Genomic DNA, 19,041 nt, shown 5'->3' on the forward strand with positions numbered 1-19,041 from the left:
TTGCCAGGTTAAACGGTCCGTGCGGTGAACTAACGAGGCGGAACATAATTGGCGTCACTGCAAACTCTGAATCCATTGCAATGGTTCAGCATATTTACTTACATATAAACGGAAGTCGGAAACGGAAATTCGCCTCCTCCGCCCAAATCAAACCGGAATGCTAAAAAATCAGGGGTCTCCCCTCAGAGGCTGTATCGCCGAATACAGCCGATGGGTTCCGAGAATGTCAGGAGGTTAAATATGCAATTGACACATGATCTAATTAAATATGCACTGTTTGCATACATTTCCAGAACAGAAACATGAACTAAAATAAACATGTGGCACAGGCTGTCTTTGCACTAGTCTGAAAGAAAACATGGTCTGGAAGCAAAATTCACCTCTAATGTTTCCCTTTATTTTAAAAGCAGTACATTGATTTTAATTGCAGGACTTTTACTAGTCGAGTGACTACTTTTACTTAATTGGGGCGGCAGTAGCTCAGTCCATAGGGACTTGGGTTGGGAACCGGAGGGTCGCCTGTTCAAGTCCCCGTCCGGACCAAAAATATGGAGCGTGGACTGGTAGCTGGAGAGGTGCCAGTTCACCTCCTGGGCACTGCCGAGGTGCCCCTGAGCAAGGCACCGAACCCCCCAACCGCTCACTCTGACATCTCTCCACTTAGTGCATGTATAGGTCCAGTTTGTGCATGTGTGTGTTCGGACCTGTGTGTAATTGACAACAGAGTGAAAAAAAAAATTTGAATTTCCCCTCGGGGATTAATAAAGTATATAAAATTAAAAAATTAAAATTAAAAAAATTAATTGAAAGATTCTTCCACCATGACTGTTCACTAATGAGTAAATTCAGTCGACAACAAACCTGTGTATTTGTTTCTTTTAGCTTGTTTATGCAAATCAAAACAGGCAATCAGTGCGATCACAACAGTTAGAATTATGGCCTTTTTTCCACAGCAGACATTTTTGTTTGTTAATGAAGGAAGCGGTTCAACCAGTGACATCAACAATGGCTCTTTTCTATTTAGGTGTGCCAGTTAACCAGCCCAGCGTGCACTCTCAGCTTGGCTCTGGAACAAATAAATAGCTGGCAGCTCGCTGTGAAAAGGGGCTATCAGTAGCTCTGGAGTTAAACGGGGAGTAATTGAAAGTCATATGTGGCTAAACATGCCTGGGAGCAAATGATCTACCACAGATAGACGGATGAACGGTGGGTGATAATGGATGGTGTTTATGGCCTTAACACGTAAAGAGTGTTAATGTTATTGACATTTTAACAGCAGCACATGACCAGTACAAACTCTCACTTCCTGTGTGTGTGTCTATTCTCACCCAGTTCCCCGGCAGACTTGATGTCAATGTTGTCATAGCCGCTGCCGATGCGGACGATGATGCGCAGAGCTTTAAACTTTTCCAGGTCTTCTCGCATCAGGGTGATGGTGTGGTACATCAGAGCTCCTACAGCTTCGTTCAACACCTGTAGACACACAGTTTGAGTTATTTAAGTCATAGATATATAACAATATGTGTTTGTGTGTATGTTAAATATCTGTGTGCAGCCTTACTTAACGTCTGTGGTTACACACTCAGGAATAAAACACATTAAAGTGTCGGCAGAATATCAGGATAGTGCTTTGAGTACATACACTACATATGGACAAAATGTAAAGGTCAAGTCATCAGCGTGTGTTTGTGTAGGTGTGAGCACAAGTCAAGCGTGACTCTGTAGGAATTACTTTCAGTGTCAACCACCAGAGTTCACTGAGTTCACAGTCACAGTTTTTCCATAAACTCAGTGTCTCAGTCGGGGTTTTTGTCCAGGTTATGCTGTTTATTTCATTCTCACATCCTGTTTTTTTAATATCCCTGCCAGCGTGGAATGGCTGCTTTTCCTGAATATTACCATGGAAACTAAGCTTTCACAACCACAGGAATCAAGATAAGGTGTCTCTGCATCGAAGGAAACTGCCTGATATCAGCAGGAATCTGACTCACGTGGGATTCTCACCAGCTCCTAATCAGGACCACGGCTTATTGTTTTAATTGAAAAATGAAATATTTTGACTGAAAAGCAGATAAACTGAATCTCTAATAGGACGGATGTGTGTATGCGGCTGTGTGTGGAAACCGGTTCAGTCACCTTTTAATTGGTTCTCAGTTAATCTCACAATCTTTTTCCCGACGTTGGCAGCCGTCCCCCTCATGTGTGAGAGAGGATGAAAATGACATGCGGTTCAATTACAATAAAGAAGCCCTTTTAATTACACAATGAGGTGGCTGCTTACTAGAGAGCCAGAGACAGAGAGAGCAAGAGATAGATAGTGAGTGAGGGAGAGCCATCTGTTTCTCCCACGCTGTGGCCTACTGAGCTCGCTCACAGAGAGAGTGTGCCTGGCAGACACCCAGAATGAGACGTAACCCTGCCAGACATACAAACCCATTTACAATCCATAGTGGCTGTGGCAAGATCCGAGCTTGACCCACATTTGAAGTTTGCTCTCTTCTTTAATTTTCTTAACTTCTTTTTCGTTCTTTTGATGTTTTTGATTTGTGATTTGCATTTTTGCAACTAGTATTAAAGTTTTGCACGTCCTCAATGCACAGCCAGTGTTGCCCTTATGTGGCAACCTCAGGGAATTTCTTTATGATGAATGTTGAGGTGCTAATATTGCACTCACGTTATGTCATTAGACTGAAGCCCACTCTATACTGCCTGTTCAAGGCAGAGATATTGCAGTGTTAGGGGCTGTACACATGCCGCATTTTTTGCGCCCTCAAAATTATTGTTTTCAATGTAGACACGTTAGGCGCACTCAAAAATGCCTATTTTTCAGGGCGTGACAGCTACACTCCGAGATAAACCGAGTTCAACTTTGAGAAGGCAGCAGCGCGCACCACGTCATTTAACGAGGACCAATCAATCACAGCCGACAGATATCTTTCCCTTCTCTTCCTTCTCATAAATATCAGTCTGTGGTAAATACGGAAAAGTTGATCATTTTGGTGCAGGGCTACCCAGAGCTTTACATCTGTCCCATGGACGATAGGCCTACACACTTATAAACAGCACCAGGAAGAAGATCAGCTTTGCACTCAGGATTTCAGGTAAACAGGCTATAGTACAGTGCTTTAATTTGAAAGGACAGATGCAGGAAGAGGTTTCGCCTGTAGTAACAGTGCCGAAATTGTGTCTGTATAAACAGGACAGCCGGCGGGATGAGAACATGGGCAGGACAGGTGTGACGTTTTGGTGACGCATGCATGCGACCCACAGCATAAGATTTACAAAGTAGCTGTTAGCAGTTAGTGGCTAACTCAAAGGAGAAGAACAGTGGCTGTAAATTGTTAAAACAATGAGATTCAGGAGCTCCTTACCCTCCAATCAGAGGATGAGATCAGCCACCATATAAAAGCGAAAGTAAATTATTGTTATTGCCATGTTTTGCTATTGTTATTGTTTATAAAGCCCTGTCGACTCGCATGTGTTATGTCACACTAGAGGTGGACACTGTCGTGTTACATGTCAGGCCAATCACACCTCTTTTGATTATGCGATTCCAGCATGCTGTCTAAAATCACACACTGGAGTGTAGCGATGCTGCAGTCGTTTGGTGCTGTGTAAAATGCAAAGGCGGCATAAGGAAGGGACTTTGTCGGCTCTATCGTGTGATCTCTGTGTAAAAAGGGCCCATGGTTAAACCCACAGCTCTCTTTGTATCAGGGTTGTAGTAATTGAGATCAGTCTTGGTCTCGAGATCACTTTTGAAGGTCTTAGTTTTGTCTCGGGCTCAACTGCATTTTTACTTGGTCTTTTCTCGGTCTCTGACAAAGAGGATGTGGGATTTTATTTCAAGACCACACCTGTACAGATATTAAATTGCCTGGCCAAAAAAGCAGCATTAAATAAGATGGTTATGTTGATTTCAGATCAGTTTGTTTTGGTTTGCTCATAGAAAACAGCAAAATTCCCACACATAAAATTCACCTCCACAATGCCTTTTCATTATTTTATCCAGACATTTCTCATGGTGCACTTACACACACACACACACACACACACACACACACACACACACACACACACACACAGAATGGCAATAAAGGAGGTGAATGAAGAGGAGATTAATTTGAGGAGTGCCTGTGGTGTGCATATTTCACATTTTATCATAAGAGTGTCATGCAGTGTGTGACTCGCACTGGTCTGGTCTTGACTTGATCTCAACCTCTCAAAGTCTTGATCTCTACACGCTCTGGTCTTGGTTTAGGTGGTCTCGACTACAACACTGCCTCATAGCCACATCATTTAATTACTCTCAGTTAGCTACTGTAATTTCAGTTGTTTTGCATTTAGATATTATTGCAGTCAGAAATGCCTGACATGTCCAGCTCAGACTTAAACTGGGAGGCTGATGGGAACAGATTTTCCAACTCAGTGATATGAACACAGTAAATAGTCATTTTTTCCTGATCAGACTTGACTAGTTTCTCAAAATGTTGGTTGAATATACTGTTTAAGAGGAAAGAAGGGACTGGTGAACACTGATAGATTTGCAGCCTTTAATTTAAATAATAGTGTAATCAGACTGATGTTTGTTTGGTTGATGGTTAAATATTCTTAGTAAAAACAAGACCGTAACATCTGTGGCATCAAAGATTTCTGAGGAGATGGTTTAAAGGCTTCTGTAAAACTTTCGGCTTGATTCCAAATCTAAATTTGTGCACTGAAGTTGAGCTTGGATTAAGCTGTTATTGATAGAGCAAACACAACCATGTGTTCTATGCTGACTTGTAAACCAAGATACACACATCCCAAATGTCCCCAGAGAGGAGCATGGGAGACTTATTACACTTCCAATATGTTAATGATGTATTTCTAATGGAAAACTACAAATGATTTAAATCTAATAATTTAAATGAGCAGGCTGCAGCTCTAGTGGTTGCTGTTTTTTGTGTCAGCCTTGGATATTTGGAGGTGGTGCTCTTTTCTCTGTCTATTCAGCTGTGATGAGCACTGCTGCTCATGTTGAACACCCACTTGTACCATTGTTTGTTTCATGCAAACTGATGCTGCTGCACTCGAAAAACGTAAAACATACTCAATTCCTGTTCCAGATTATTTTTAGTTTAATAAAGACCATCTATCTCTACATAAATTTATCTATTACAGCAAAAAGCTTCATTGAACTGCTTGCTGAATCTCTTACCTTAGTTTATATAATCGTTTCAGTTAGATTACATCAAATGAAAATACTCCCAGGGCAGGATATGATCTTACTGACAGTGTGCGTTTGTGTGGGTGGTCCAGTTAAGCCTGTTACCTTCTCGTGGATCTCCTGTGTGGACTGGGCGTCACAGAAAGCCACAGTTGCTACGTCTTTCAGGATGGGCATCTCCACAGTGCAGTCGCGCCCGTCCAACAGCGCCACCAGGGGGCGCGGGTGCATGGGCCCGTTCATAATGGGTGGCCTGATGCCTACACAGAAGAAAAGACAGGAAAGCGTCAGATAAGCAGAACGCAAAAGAATAGGAGTTACATGGACAGAAAATAGTCGTCATTGTCAGAGGCAGTGTAGAATTACATTTAACCAGTGTAAGTTGTTATTGCTGGGATGAAACACCTGCACCACAACAATCTCCGTCAGAGAACTTAGAAGTCTTGTACCGGGAAGAAATGTAATTTATTATTATTAGACCCTTCAGGCATATGTTAATTCACAGGGTCAAATCTTCCACCATTTGTTTACTGTTATGAAATCTTGAACTAAAGATACGCTGCTGCTCCTGGGTACAGATGGGGTCCTGCTTTATCTGCATCCCATAATGTCTCTGCTCCAGACTAATGCAGTTGCTATGACAACAGTGACAGTAAGCGTGGAGAAAGCAGCTGTCTGAAGTAGTCGTGTTTCACAGCTGTTTTTCTCCCCATTACTCTTAAAGATGTTTTTGTTTCGGTTTAATTAATACTGACATTTTGATTAAGTTTGCAGACTTTTTGAAACAGGCAGTAATCGGGAAAATGGATAAGGTGATTAGGGGTGGCTGCATATGCACATGAAAGTGCCCTCAGACAATCAGAATATCCCCACAGAATTGAAAATCAGGAGGCAAAAAACACCATGATTATTTAATTATTTATATATTTAATTATGCTCTCATATATTGATGGAGACTTTAAGTGCTCATTCCTGTGGACCACTGAGAGTGACTCTTGGGAGCCAGTTACTTGGAAAAAAACTGGCAATCTTGATCAGAAAACAACTGACCATGCAGTCTGAAGCTGAAAATCGTCGGTTGAGATTCTCAGTCATCCAGGTCATGGTGATCTTAAGTGCTATATCATAGGCAACTGGACTTGCTTGAGTTTCTTGAAGACGTTTCACCTCTCATCCAAGGAGCTTCTTCAGTTCTAACAGACTGCTGTGGAGTCACAGGATTTAAACACTGTGTGGGTGTGAACCTTTACAAAGTCGTTGAGATCACATGTGAGTCATTGACCCACCACCTAGTGTGTCGTTAGGGTTAGATGGGTCCAGGTGAGAATGGGTGTTAAGTCGTTTGGGAAGGGATCTCAAGACTGCGTTGTAGGTGGGTGATAAGTGGTGTTGTAACAGAGGAGGTGGCCTACGACCTGTGACTTCGCACCAGTCCATTAGAACTGTAGAAGACTCTTGGATGAGAGGCGAAACGTCTTCAAAAGACTCAAGCAAGTCCAGTTGCCTACAATATAGCAAGCTGAAAATTATGTCTCAACCTTTTCTCATGTAGCAAATCTCGGTTGACAGTGAGACTTAATTTCAGAGTTCCCACAGTCATGGAAAACCTGAAAAAGTCATGGCATCCCACAATCTAGTTTTCAAGGACTGGGAAAGTCATAGGACAGGTAAAATTCTTGAACGTTTTGGAAAAGTCGTAGAATTTTTGTTGTGTGTAATGAAATTAATTGTTACAGTAATCTTCGTGGACAACCTTCAATGTAATTAAACAGAACTGCAAATTTATTGTTGACGTAATGTAGTTCCATTATCGATGCGAAAAAGCTTGACGTTTTCTTTACCATCACATACGTTTCTTTATTTTCTCCCTGTGTTTGTCTCTCCCTCTGTGCCTCAGCCAGATTGAATTATGTTTGAATAGAGTTTGAATCTGATACATTTGAATAACGCCGGGCAAGTGGGGCAAGAAAAATAATGTGAGTCAACATGTAGGGTCATGAATCCCAAAGTTTCCATACCTACGTCCCACATACTATTTTTAAATTGTACCACATTTCTGAGATTGAGCGATTGACATTGGCAGCCTTCAGGTTCAGGTTACATTATTTGTACCCATAGGCAGATTTGGTTTGCAGTTGAAAGTAAAAGGCATCCATTGACACAGTTTCAGACACCACAGACAACATACCAAATAAAACATGACCAGAGAATAAAAGATAAAACGATAAAAGTGCTCCAGTGCTAATCAAAATGTTTGGATGTTCAATCGTCACTGTGAGTGCTAGTGTGCACTTTGGTGTTGTTTTTAACTGCTCTGACAGTAAAGCATGCTAGTCGAAGGTTCATCCAACACATAACCGGTTCCACTTTGGTTCCCACACCTAATTTTTAATCCTGATTCAGAACCTGAAAAGTTGGTCTTTAGCTGGAACCAAAAAATAGCAGATTTTCCTTGACTTGAATTGTGAACCGTGACAACAGTAGTCATATTCTACAGGTTAGAAAGGGAGGATGGAAAAGGCAACAGTGGAGCAGTCACATGAAGGATCATCAGAAATGAAAGAGCGTGCAGTGGTTTCATTAATAGTTGGTCGATAGTATTACAAGAACAAATGTAATCAATGTGATTTTGCTACTACTGCAACCTTTATTTTTGTATTGTATACCCATCTTAGTCTTGTTTAGAATTTTATTTAGTGCTTTAATGGCAGTATAGCGTGTTTCTTTTGCACGTTTTCATGCTCTTGATGTTTTATGTAAGCGCTTTGAATTGCCTTGTTGCAGAAATGTGCTGTATAAATAACCTTGCCTTGCTCCCACTGTTTACTTCCGTTGTCCATTGTGCAATGGCCTCTGTTGATGACACATCCTTGATAACAATGGTTCAACTCAAAACTGGTGGAAACGCGGGCTGGTTTGCTAGATAGCGCCAAGGTTTTAAGAATCCTGAAAGGAACCTATTCAAGCACCAGAGCTCATTTGGTGCTTGACATACTGCTATGTGTCTGTGGACTGCTGGGTAAGGAGGGAGAACACTTCATAAGAAGTAGTAAGATCTGTGTCACGAGAGACAGCCAGGACTTGAAATCTGTCATTAACTGAGTCAGAGTGAACCCTTTCAACCATTCTGAAGGATGTTTTATTAAATCATCTCCTCAGATGAAGCCATTACCCTGAGAGTGCTGCCAGGCCTTACAGGAGGATAAGTGGCATTTAAAAAGGCAGATAAGTCTGACGACCTCACTACTGGGCCGTTGTTCAGGGTTTAACAAGAGCAGTGGTCGATGGGAGTTGCATTCATTAGTTCTCCTTGACTATTTCCTTCCTCTGCAGTCTGCTCGGATCTCTCGGTTTGTCTCTCCTTTCAGGTAACTGAAGGGTTAATCATTCCAGATCACTGACAGACACACCGACAGAGAAAGAAGACATCTAAAAGACAGACAGATGTAGATTCAGAGGGAAATCTGAGGCAGTGTGTGTAATTGGGTCCCTTTGACATTGCAAAGTTTTGACAGCTCTCTAAAACACTGTAGATGAAATAAGTGCAGAGTTGGGCTGTTATTGCTGATGCCGACTGTACCCATCACTCATTCCTGACTCTTCTCCATCTGAGACGTGGAGGCTGACATCTCGTATAAGCAACCACCTCCGTCATTTCACTCAAAAAAAAATCCCCCTAAAACTTTTTTTGCGACTCAGATGAATACACTATTGCCGTTCCCTCAGTTTGAGACTGTTTTCCAGTTGCATGGGCTAACATGAGAAAGTAGCTGAATCATTAAACCAGTCATTTCAGAATCTGCATTCTGCAGTCTGAATGCCAACGATCCCCGAGAATCAGACTTGTGGACAGAAGCTTGGCAGCTCCAGACCCTCAAATTAGATTGGAAAACCTGGGCAGGGAAACTGAGAAACACTCTACTCTCAACAGCTTTCATTAAATGGTCTATGAGCCAAATAAATAATGGGACAAGTCCCTGCAGGAGTCATACTCAGACTACCAGCATGTTTCATTTATCTCTGGTTTTTAGTGTTTTACAGTCGATTTTTTTGTAATGAAGTGTTGTAATTTACCTGTTTTCTCATCCTTTATCCACTGAATATTTCTACTTCAGTTAGGGAGTTCATATTTTTCCAATAAGGCCTTTAAACAGTTTACAGAAAAGAGGTTTTAACAAGGGCTGTTAGAAAATATCGATACATTTGAGTATCGCAATGTTTTGTGATACTAACGCTCGATTATTTTATTAGTAGTTTAAATGCAATGACTTGTGGCAGTGATTCGTTTTGTGTTGTGTTTAAATCCCGGATCCTTCAGTGTCGTACCATCTGTATATCACCTTAATGGTCCAGTGTGTGGGGTTTCGGGGAATGTACCGGAAGAAGTAGAATATTATTTAATAAGTTTGTTTTCTTTAGTGTATAATGACCTGAAAATTAGAATTGTTGTGTCCTCCTCACCTTAAAATGAGCTGTTTATGTCGACATAGGGAGCGGGTCTTTGTTTATGGAGATTGTAATGTTGCACTGCCATGTTTCTACAGTAGCCCAGAACGGACAAACCAAACACTTGCTCCACATAGGGCCATTAGCGTTTTCGTTTTTTCGCGTCAGCCATTGTTGTAAGAAGTCTAACTGCAATGAGCAGCGCTGGAGTTGCACTGATTTGTAACATGAAACTACTTTATTTAGTGTTTCTAGTGGTTATCATCGGGTCCGTTTGTTTTAAAGAGGACGAGACCTCTATGGATAATTCGGCTTCCGATGAAAACCTCCTGAACTTCTATATCGTACCCTGTCTAAGAAAAAAGGTGACCATACATCAGCAAGTGTTGGCCTAGCCGCGGTCTAGCCGCCCGCAGTGACAAACTGCGTCAGAAATACATGGATTTATAAAGTGAAACTATGTTATTCTCTATTTTTAGTAGTATAATTACTGGATTGATTTGTTTTGGAAAGGAAGAGACCTCTGCGGATAGTTCAGTTCACGGTAAAAACCTCCTGATCGTCTGGTTCAGAAAAAGGTGAGCACGCTTTAACTTATGAAAGAAAAGGAACGGGCACACAATGGCATGTTGTGGGCGAGCCACTTGTCTACATGATGCCAAACACTGATTTGTAACATGAAACTGCTTTATTCAGATAGTAGACAGGTCAAAAGAACTTTTTAGGGACAGGTGTCCTGTGTTAAAACAAATGTAAACACAAACTTATTTTAATTGTCACGTTACTTTACGTAACAAACATCCTTATTTTAACCCAAACCATGATGTTTTTCTAAAACTAACCTTGTTGTGTTAGCGCCTAAACCTAAAGCACATGTATTTTGTCTCTAGGAAGGCATGACCTGCCTCTGATTGGCTTACGCTGACATTCTCACCCCAGCCCTAACCAATGTTACTCCTCTTGCCTAAACCTAACCAACCCAACCAACGAAGGCAACGAGTACTTGCCAGATAGAGGGAGAGTAGGGTAGAGAGTAGTAGTCAGTCCTTTGCAATCCTAGAAAAAGAACATTTGCAAGCCTATAAATGCCTCAACAAAAGTGAAACCTAACGAAACTGCTCCAGATGGCAGCTGATAACAGGCTGATTAATGGGCTGTAACGGTGTTTCTGAACCTACTGGTGGGTGTAGCAGGTTCCTTCTAGGCTGATAACCACTGATGATAACACCCATTTAACTGAGTGATAACATTCAAAATAGGTGCAGTGAAAAAAACATTTGCATCTCTGTCTCCTCTGCACTCGATTGATTTCTTCTTGTATGTAAACCATTGGTGCAAAACTTTAAATGGAGACACCACTTTTTTTCTGATTTTGTAGGCTGCATGTTTTGCATCAGTGTTTAAAATATCACTATTTTTTTTACGAATAAAAAAAATCATTGTTGTTGTATGGACATTATGTCAAATCATCTACATCTGGCCAGTTACTAGCTGCTATTTTTGGGGGGGTATTTTTCCTTATATCTGCTCCAGTGGTGCAGCTCACTGACCAGAAGGTGAGGACTGTGTGGCACCTCCCTGGGGGATGTTAAAGTATAACTGCATGAATAACACGAAGAAGAAGCCGGGGAGGTACTGAGAAAAAAAATGTGCTATGAACTTCCCCAGGTCAAATGTAGATGGATGATCTTCCTCTTTCTCTTCGAAACTAAACTCTTATCTAAACAGATTTAGCTCAGGCTTGAAAATGGGGTGTATTTTTAAGAACTGACTCTCAGTGGTTTTCTCTTGTTGTTAAGTGAGCCAGTGTGCATGCATGAGGAAATAATGTATACAGTGCTTACATGTATATCTGTTTCATGCTCCAGTGTGCTGCAGTGTGCTCAGGGTTTGGCTGTAATAGAGGTATTCAGAGTCTGCGTTCAGAACAGAAATGACGTATCTGTATTCATTTTATTATTTATTTTGAAAGGTCAGTTGATTGTTAAGAAGAATACTTTTAGGATACCCCACCAATAATTTTATAAAAAGATTTTCATAAACAACATACTTATGAGCTATTTTTAAACCAGTGTGCACATACTTCCTCCTGCATGTTTCACGCAGCAGTAGAGGAGAGCGTGGGAGAGTAGACAGAGCCATGTTACTGTAACCATGGAGTATGTTGTTAGTGCATACGTGTAGGAGCAGGAATTCAACGCTGATATTTGCGCTTCCTGTAGTATTTGTGGCTGGATGTGGTGGTTACTTAAGGCCTGTTTCCACCAAGCAGTACAGTAGGATTCAGTTCAGTTCAGTTCAGGTCGGTACGCTTTTTTTCCATTTCCACTGTGAAAAGTTGTGGATGGTACCAATGGAGCCGTTCTGTACTGTCTTCATTTTTGGTCCCCCCTCTGTTGGGGTACCTAGCACACAGATCTGGTACTAAAAGGTGGAGCTATGAACACTGCAGTCTGATTGGTCAGTAGAGGACGGTCACTCTGCTCAGGGCTGAGCTGTGGCTGGTTTTGAGGCTCATGTAACCACTGTTCATACTGTGGAGAGTTTTATTAGTAGACTGTAACTATAAAATGAAAGGATGTTTTGTTGCCTCTCACATCAGCTGGAGTCTGAGAAAAAATAACTTAATTCACTGGGCCGACTGCCGGCAACTTTTAAGGTGGAACGTTAACTTGTAATGTTACTAAATGCATGAGTTGACGACATGAATCAATCAGCACACCTTAAATTTCATGGTGACAAGTTTGACCATCACTTTAGTTTTTATATGACATACACTTCAAGTAATGAGTGGATCTTCAAGTGTTCATATATAATAATTTTGTTATGTGAACGGCATATATCTCAGTCCTCACTCTGAGAAAAGAAAGCATTGTGGAGTGCCGTTCCTGTGGGCTCTGGCAACACCAAACCCCTGAGCTTACCTGAGAAGGACTAAATGTACAAACCCACTATTTTTAGATATCCCATGGAGAGAGACTCTCACTGCAGCCTGTTTTATTTTGTTCAGAAAATGTCGGCGTGCAGCCTCGTTCTGTGGACGATAAACGAGGTGCAGACCTCCATCTGTGTCACCGCTGATGAGGAAATACAGTGAGTGCTGGACGGAGCAGTGAGTGACAACAACCCCGCCCACATTTAAGGGTATTGATTGCGGTGGAATCACTAGAGTCTAGGTACCATGTCTGAAGGGTTACTTTTGGTTCCAAAGGTACCATACTGAAAGTGTTTGGTGGAAACGGGGCTTTATTGTTATAGTTTTTGTTACAGATTTGATCCTCATATTAGCAACTAATGGCGGCCTTACACCAAGCGATTTTGGTGACAGACAAATTTCCAATGTTGGAATACAATCATGAGTTTTACCTCAGTTGGTGCACACTCCTGTGATCTAGATCGTTTGATGTAAGGTGGTCATAAAACTCAGTCCAAGCTGTCTTAAGTCAGTCTTTTTCTCATCTTGGTGTTCCGGTAAAATCATTGTGGAGTGAACAATAGTCTGTGTTTCATTCAGCGTGTATCTGATCCACCAACCAGCACTTATTTTCGTGAGAAATCTCAGTTTTTGAAGCAGTTCGCTTCTCATTCCTATGGTCTCCTGCCACTAAAATAATGCGGCAAAACAACAGAGGCTGGTAATTGATTATATTGATCCCTTATTGACAAGACTACCTTTTATCTTGTGTCTCAAGAGACATGTCTCCTTGTTTGGTGTAATGTTTTCAGCAGGAGCAGTATGGGAAATAATCTCAAAAGGAATCTAGTTGTAGTCTTGCGAATGGTGACCCTGCAAAATCCCTAGTCTTTGCAAAATCTTACAGTGTGTGACTAAAAACTTACATTGTCTTTAGATGTAAGAGGGTGTCAGACTTTAGTCTTTGAAATGTATTTTCAGAGTCTTCTAGTGTATGGTAGACATTAGAAATGTATCTATAAATACTTTAAGTGCCTGTATTGTATCCTTGCAAAGGGTTACAGTGTGAGCTGAATGTCTAAAATCCTGGTTTCTGCCTTAAAGCGTTTTGTAGTACTGACAACTTGAACCTTAATGTATGAAGATTAAAGCACTCGCTGTGTGCTTTCACTATTAAAACAAAATCAAAGGATGATAAACATCAATTGTTTTTTACAGCTCTCTGGTAGCCAACAATCCATCGCTCAATCTCTGCATCGTCTTCTTATCTACATCGGCAAATTACAGCATGAAACCTGATCTGATGGAGCAGCCCCCACAGCGCAGTAAGACCAATAAGGTGAAACTCAAATCCTGTTCGCAATGCCTTCTGTGAGCTGGTAAAACATTAGCTTTCCATAATAGGATCTGCCTGGAGGCCATTGCACTTACACATCAATACAAAATCAATGGTGCATAGCTGAGAAATTGGAATTCAGCAACAAGCAAAAAGTACTCGCTGGCTTTCAACACAACCGTCATTGTAACTCAGATGTAATCATAAGCAGCACACTCGCCTGTAGCTGCTGCACTCTACAGTATTTTAGCCTGCAGACTTTTCTAAGCTTCCATTTGAGGAGAAACACTTGAGAATAAAGCGTGAGTCAGAGATGGCATTTGTAATTAGATAGCCACGATGTTCGCGCGCACAAAATGAGGGAATCTGGTGAATCTAATCAGTTGTGCAGCAGAGTGGCGATTTTGGAGAGTAACACAGATTCCAGACATTTCTGTTGCTCACACTCGGTCAGAGCGAGGGAGGAAATAGCTCTCATTCCAGCACCGAGCATGACCTTGGGAGGACCAGCACTACTGACTGCTGAGTAGTACTGTATATGATAAAACACACATCCATTCACACACACAGAGCTCAACACAACACTGTAAGTATTAATGCACTCTCTCTATTCCTAAATCAAACAAATTCAAATGGCCGTTATCTCCCCGTCTCTTTTATTTAATGTATTTTCTCGCTTTCTAGACACATTAAACACTCATTAAATTCTTCATTATATTAAATAATTTGCTTCACTCTGCTCAGTTCCCAAACTCTGAAACGTCTTCCATCTCTGCTCTCCCGCTCTCATTATATTCAATACTCCACTCCGCTCGCTCCCTCCCTCTCCCCCCTCCATTGCCCCGGGGTTGGGTGACTGCTGGGAGCTTTCACAGTGCAAACAGGCCTCTCGACAGCCAACGGGGCCTCAGCTCTAGCTCTACTCTCGCCATCTATCCAGGGTTTCTCTTCAGCTGCGCTTTGATTCAGATTCACTTCTGTATTTGGTAAACATTTGGAGGCAGTACAGAGGTAGTGATCTGCGGCCAAGGCAATACCAAAAATTGAAAAACAGGAAGTTTTGTTGATGATAATTGTTTGCTAAAATCAATAACCATCTGCATGGGAACAACTCTGCTTTTGCAATATGTGCTTAAGGCTAAATCACATCCCCCCATATAAGAACTGCGTCCCTCGGAAAATGTGCAATCAGACCAAAATGGTGCCAAAGCCGTTTGACTGACATTTAGAGATGGAAAAAAGCATCTGCCAGTGACTGCTGGGACTGAATCAGGCGAGCCAGTGGGAAAGCCCTGCAGCCTGCCTGCATCCAGCTGTCACTGACCGGCATACGAGAACAGCTGGATTTTACATCCCAGAGGAACAAGACAGTGCTTTCAGACTGTCAGTCAGCAGAGACGATGTCAGAGATTGTCGATTTTCATGTGTTTTAAATGTGCAGGTCACTGGGAAGTCTGCCAGCCTCGATAGAGACGGATCTGCCAAAAACAAGCTGCAAGGCCCAACGCTACAGAACCACAACATCAGTGTGTCACACCACACACTCTGAGAGCAAGGGCTTCATTTCCAGAACATCTGTGGCTCTAGTTTGGTTAACAAACACTGGAATGTAAAAAACTGTTGAGCTGAAACAATAAGTTGAGTCAAAGTCATTTCTTAAAGCTTGGAGTTATCGTAACTTTTCAGTTTTGATGCCGAATTGACAACAGTACCATCGACATATGACGCCTTTTGTCTTGTGTGTATAGAGTTGTGTGTTTTTGTGGACACATTAAGAATAGTTAATTTGTCATGTTTCTTAAAGGGAGTTTGGTGTACAATTTTCCGTCCGGAGCTGGATAGGAAATTATCTCTAAAGAATTCTAGCTGTAGTTTTGCTAATACTGACCCTGCAAGATCCCCAGTCTTTGTATAATCTTATAGTGTGTGACTAAGAACTCATTTTAAATTGTAGTTGTGTTTTTTATTTGACTATTTTCTGACATTTAGACCACACAGTTTTTCAATAATTCAATTTCAAGAAGCAAATTATTCGATAATGAAAGTATTACTAAATTGCCTTACACCGTCTTTATGTATTTTTGTTGAGCATGACATCCATAAACACTTCTCAGTTCAACACAGAGGCCTTTCACATGTATTACGATCAAAGCTTCCTGAATTAAACCTCTTTTCTCGAGTGAACTGAAAGTGAACCTCGGCACCGTGACGCACTCACATTTCAGATACGGTGTTTGTGTTTTTCACGGTGCGAGAGAGCAGAGAGGAGAGCACTGCTGTCGGCACCTGTGATCAGTCAGCAGCCTGCAACTGTAGCAACCAACCACTGCACGGCTGATTTATAATGTCACTGGCTCTTCTGGCATGCAGCAACATGGCGTGGTGAAAAAGCCCCCCGTATCCTTGTCTGTCACCCCCTCAGTGTTGATCTCACCATCCCTTCATCTCTTGTTGATTCATTTTCAGATCTCCAGCTCTCATTTCAGGCTGGTGTCCCCAGGCTTTCTCTATCTCCCTTGCCATTTTTTTTCCCCTGTCTTGTCCGTCTCTCCAGCAATGAGAAATACCACATTTTTATATCAGCGCTGTTTTAATATGTTTAAAAAACGCCTAAATGTCCAGGTACAAAGTGTTAGGCAGCCTCTTATTCTTTATCGTCTCTATCGTCCTTTATATGCTCACACACACACACACACACACACACTGCCCCACCCACATACCCAGAAATACAGGTGCATACTCAGCAAACCAATCCATGCAGGTTGACACAACTAATATGCAGTGATATATGACACATACAAGTGCTTACACATAGAAGTGATCACCATGCAGGTCCCCTTTTTCTCCCTGTCTCTCTCTCTCTCTCTCTCTCTCTCTCTCTCTCTCTCTCACACACACACACACACACACACACACACACACACACATACACACAGACTGGTTTACACAGTCCGGTTTGTCAGCTTTTTGCTCCCAGCACTAAAGACACCAGCAGCAAAACAGACGAGGAGATAAACACTGAGGAAACGCCAACAACGATGTTTGGCAGCAGATTAGCCGTGGCGACTAATTCAGAGTCAGAGTTTAAATATGCAGATTATAGTTCCAGTTGCTCTGTTAATTCACCTCTGTGCATATTTACTGATCTCTCCAGTTTTAAAGCTGTTGCACTTGCTTTTTTATCAGACGGAGGGCGAACAGAGACAGTTATGGTTTTGAAAGCATAATTTTTAGCTTTATAGTAACAGATCGATAAAGCTGTGCAGGTAGCAGCCGCCCACACAATCCTGCACTGACTCACAGTTCATGAGGGTCACAGGAAAAAAACTCTGCAGCCTTTCCACATGATTAAACAAATAATTTTTATCGGAAATCATTATTTCATTAGATTTTGTAGCAGTTTTTTACTGTGGAAAAATGATACTTCTCATGCTTCTGATGTTGATGCAAATTTAACAACCTGAAAAATGGAAAATACCTCTTGGCCGCTCTGCATATCCTGTGTGATGGGTATCACCGATAGGCACTGCAGATGTGCAAGCTGTCGTGAACCAACGAGGTTAAGAAGCACAGTCTTAAACAATGCTCGCACTGCAGGAACCACTGCATTTAAATACGAGCCTTAACTGGATTATTGTATGGCCGTCGGCCTGCTATATTGGATTAACTGTTAATATGCAGAAGAAAGTCACAATCACTTTGAAGGTTCAATTGGATTGGGGTCAGTTTGGATGCTCTGGAACAAATGTGCCTCATCAATGGATTATTAAGGCTCTGAGGCATTTATTGTGTGTAGATTAAGGGTTCCCAAACTGGCGTCCAAGGAGCCACAAGGGGTCTTTGAGTGGGTAAATGTGTTTTGTTTCACGCACTTATTTAATTTATTAGTCAATATGAATGTTTGTTATTGTTACTGAGTGAAGAGAGTGTCTGGTTGAGAATATTCAGTGTGCCTAAATGGGATTTATTTTATACTTACTCATCTTTGTGTAATAGGGCTGCAACTGATGATTATTTTGAATGTCGATTGATTTCTAATGGATTAAAATGTCGATCAGTGTTTCCCAAAGGCCAAGATGACGTCCTCACATGTCTTGTTTTGTCCACAACCCAAAGATATTCAGTTTATTGTCATAGAGGAGTAATAATAATAATAATAATAATACTCATATTTAAGAAGCTTTTTAGTTTGTTTGTTTTTTTCTTTAAAAATTACTTAAACAGATTTCTCGATTAAGGATCCATGATATGATATCATGATACAATATTATTGTGATTTTAAATATGTTGCGACATGCTGAGTATTGTGATAAAATATCACAACATCTGTTTTATCTAATAAGATAAAGTTTTCTGTCTGTTCATCTCACTTTAGCCATTTTTTCCCCCTAAAGTTTAATTTGTATTTGTCATATTGATAATTTATATAATGAAAAAATCGATACTTGGAGCTGTGTGGCGATACGATGTTGCCGCACAAAAATATCACAATACTATGCTGTATCGTCCCCCCCCCCACCTTTGATCCACAGTCAGTCAGGCAGTAGCAGATGTACAAACTGTACAACATGTAGTTTACCACCTTTTTTTCAGATCTCTAGTGATAAACAAGCCGTTGATTTTAAATAATCACTGTTTATGATACAATAATGAATTAAGCATTACAGTAAAAGCCCTTTAAACACAGTCAACGGATATTAATTTGTATGTGACATCATAGCAAACTGTGACAGCTTGCAGAGTATCTGCTACAGCTGTCTCTAAACATTCTCACCTGACTCTGCTGAAATCTAAATTAGTAACAACAATGCTTTCACGTTCACAAAGTTGAATTACAGCCTTCCTACTAATTGTTGTTTTGGGATGTTACCTTGTAGACCAGTTTTCCTGTACACAATGACACCTGTCTAGGCTGCCATGCTTCTCAGTTACATTCCCTTTTTTTTCCCCTTATGTTCCTCAATAAAAATGCACAAGTTGTTTCCAGGTAGTTAAATATAACTAATTATATTAGCTTACAGTCATCGCACATGTCATGCCTTTTAATGCCCGGCCTTTCAATAGCGGCTGCTAGATCTCTGACTGCAGCTTCCCTCAAAGCTCAGGCTTTTTCTTGTGTGCATTAGATATAATAGA

General features: G+C 41.2%; 1 protein-coding gene across 2 annotated transcripts in view; it reads right to left on the reverse strand.

Annotated features, from left to right (window-relative positions):
• LOC126388716 (C-terminal-binding protein 1) overlaps nt 1-19,041 on the reverse strand; it is a 38,672-nt gene that overhangs the window by 16,639 nt on the left and 2,992 nt on the right. For both annotated transcript variants that reach the window (XM_050041971.1, XM_050041972.1), the window contains exons 2-3: nt 5,315-5,469; nt 1,329-1,473 (exon numbers count right to left, since the gene is read on the reverse strand). In XM_050041971.1, the coding sequence (XP_049897928.1) occupies nt 1,329-1,473; nt 5,315-5,469 (300 nt within the window). The remainder of the gene's footprint in view (nt 1-1,328; nt 1,474-5,314; nt 5,470-19,041) is intronic.

Source organism: Epinephelus moara, chromosome 4, assembly GCF_006386435.1.
Source record: "Epinephelus moara isolate mb chromosome 4, YSFRI_EMoa_1.0, whole genome shotgun sequence".
In the NCBI taxonomy this organism is placed as follows: Eukaryota; Metazoa; Chordata; class Actinopteri; order Perciformes; family Serranidae; genus Epinephelus; species Epinephelus moara.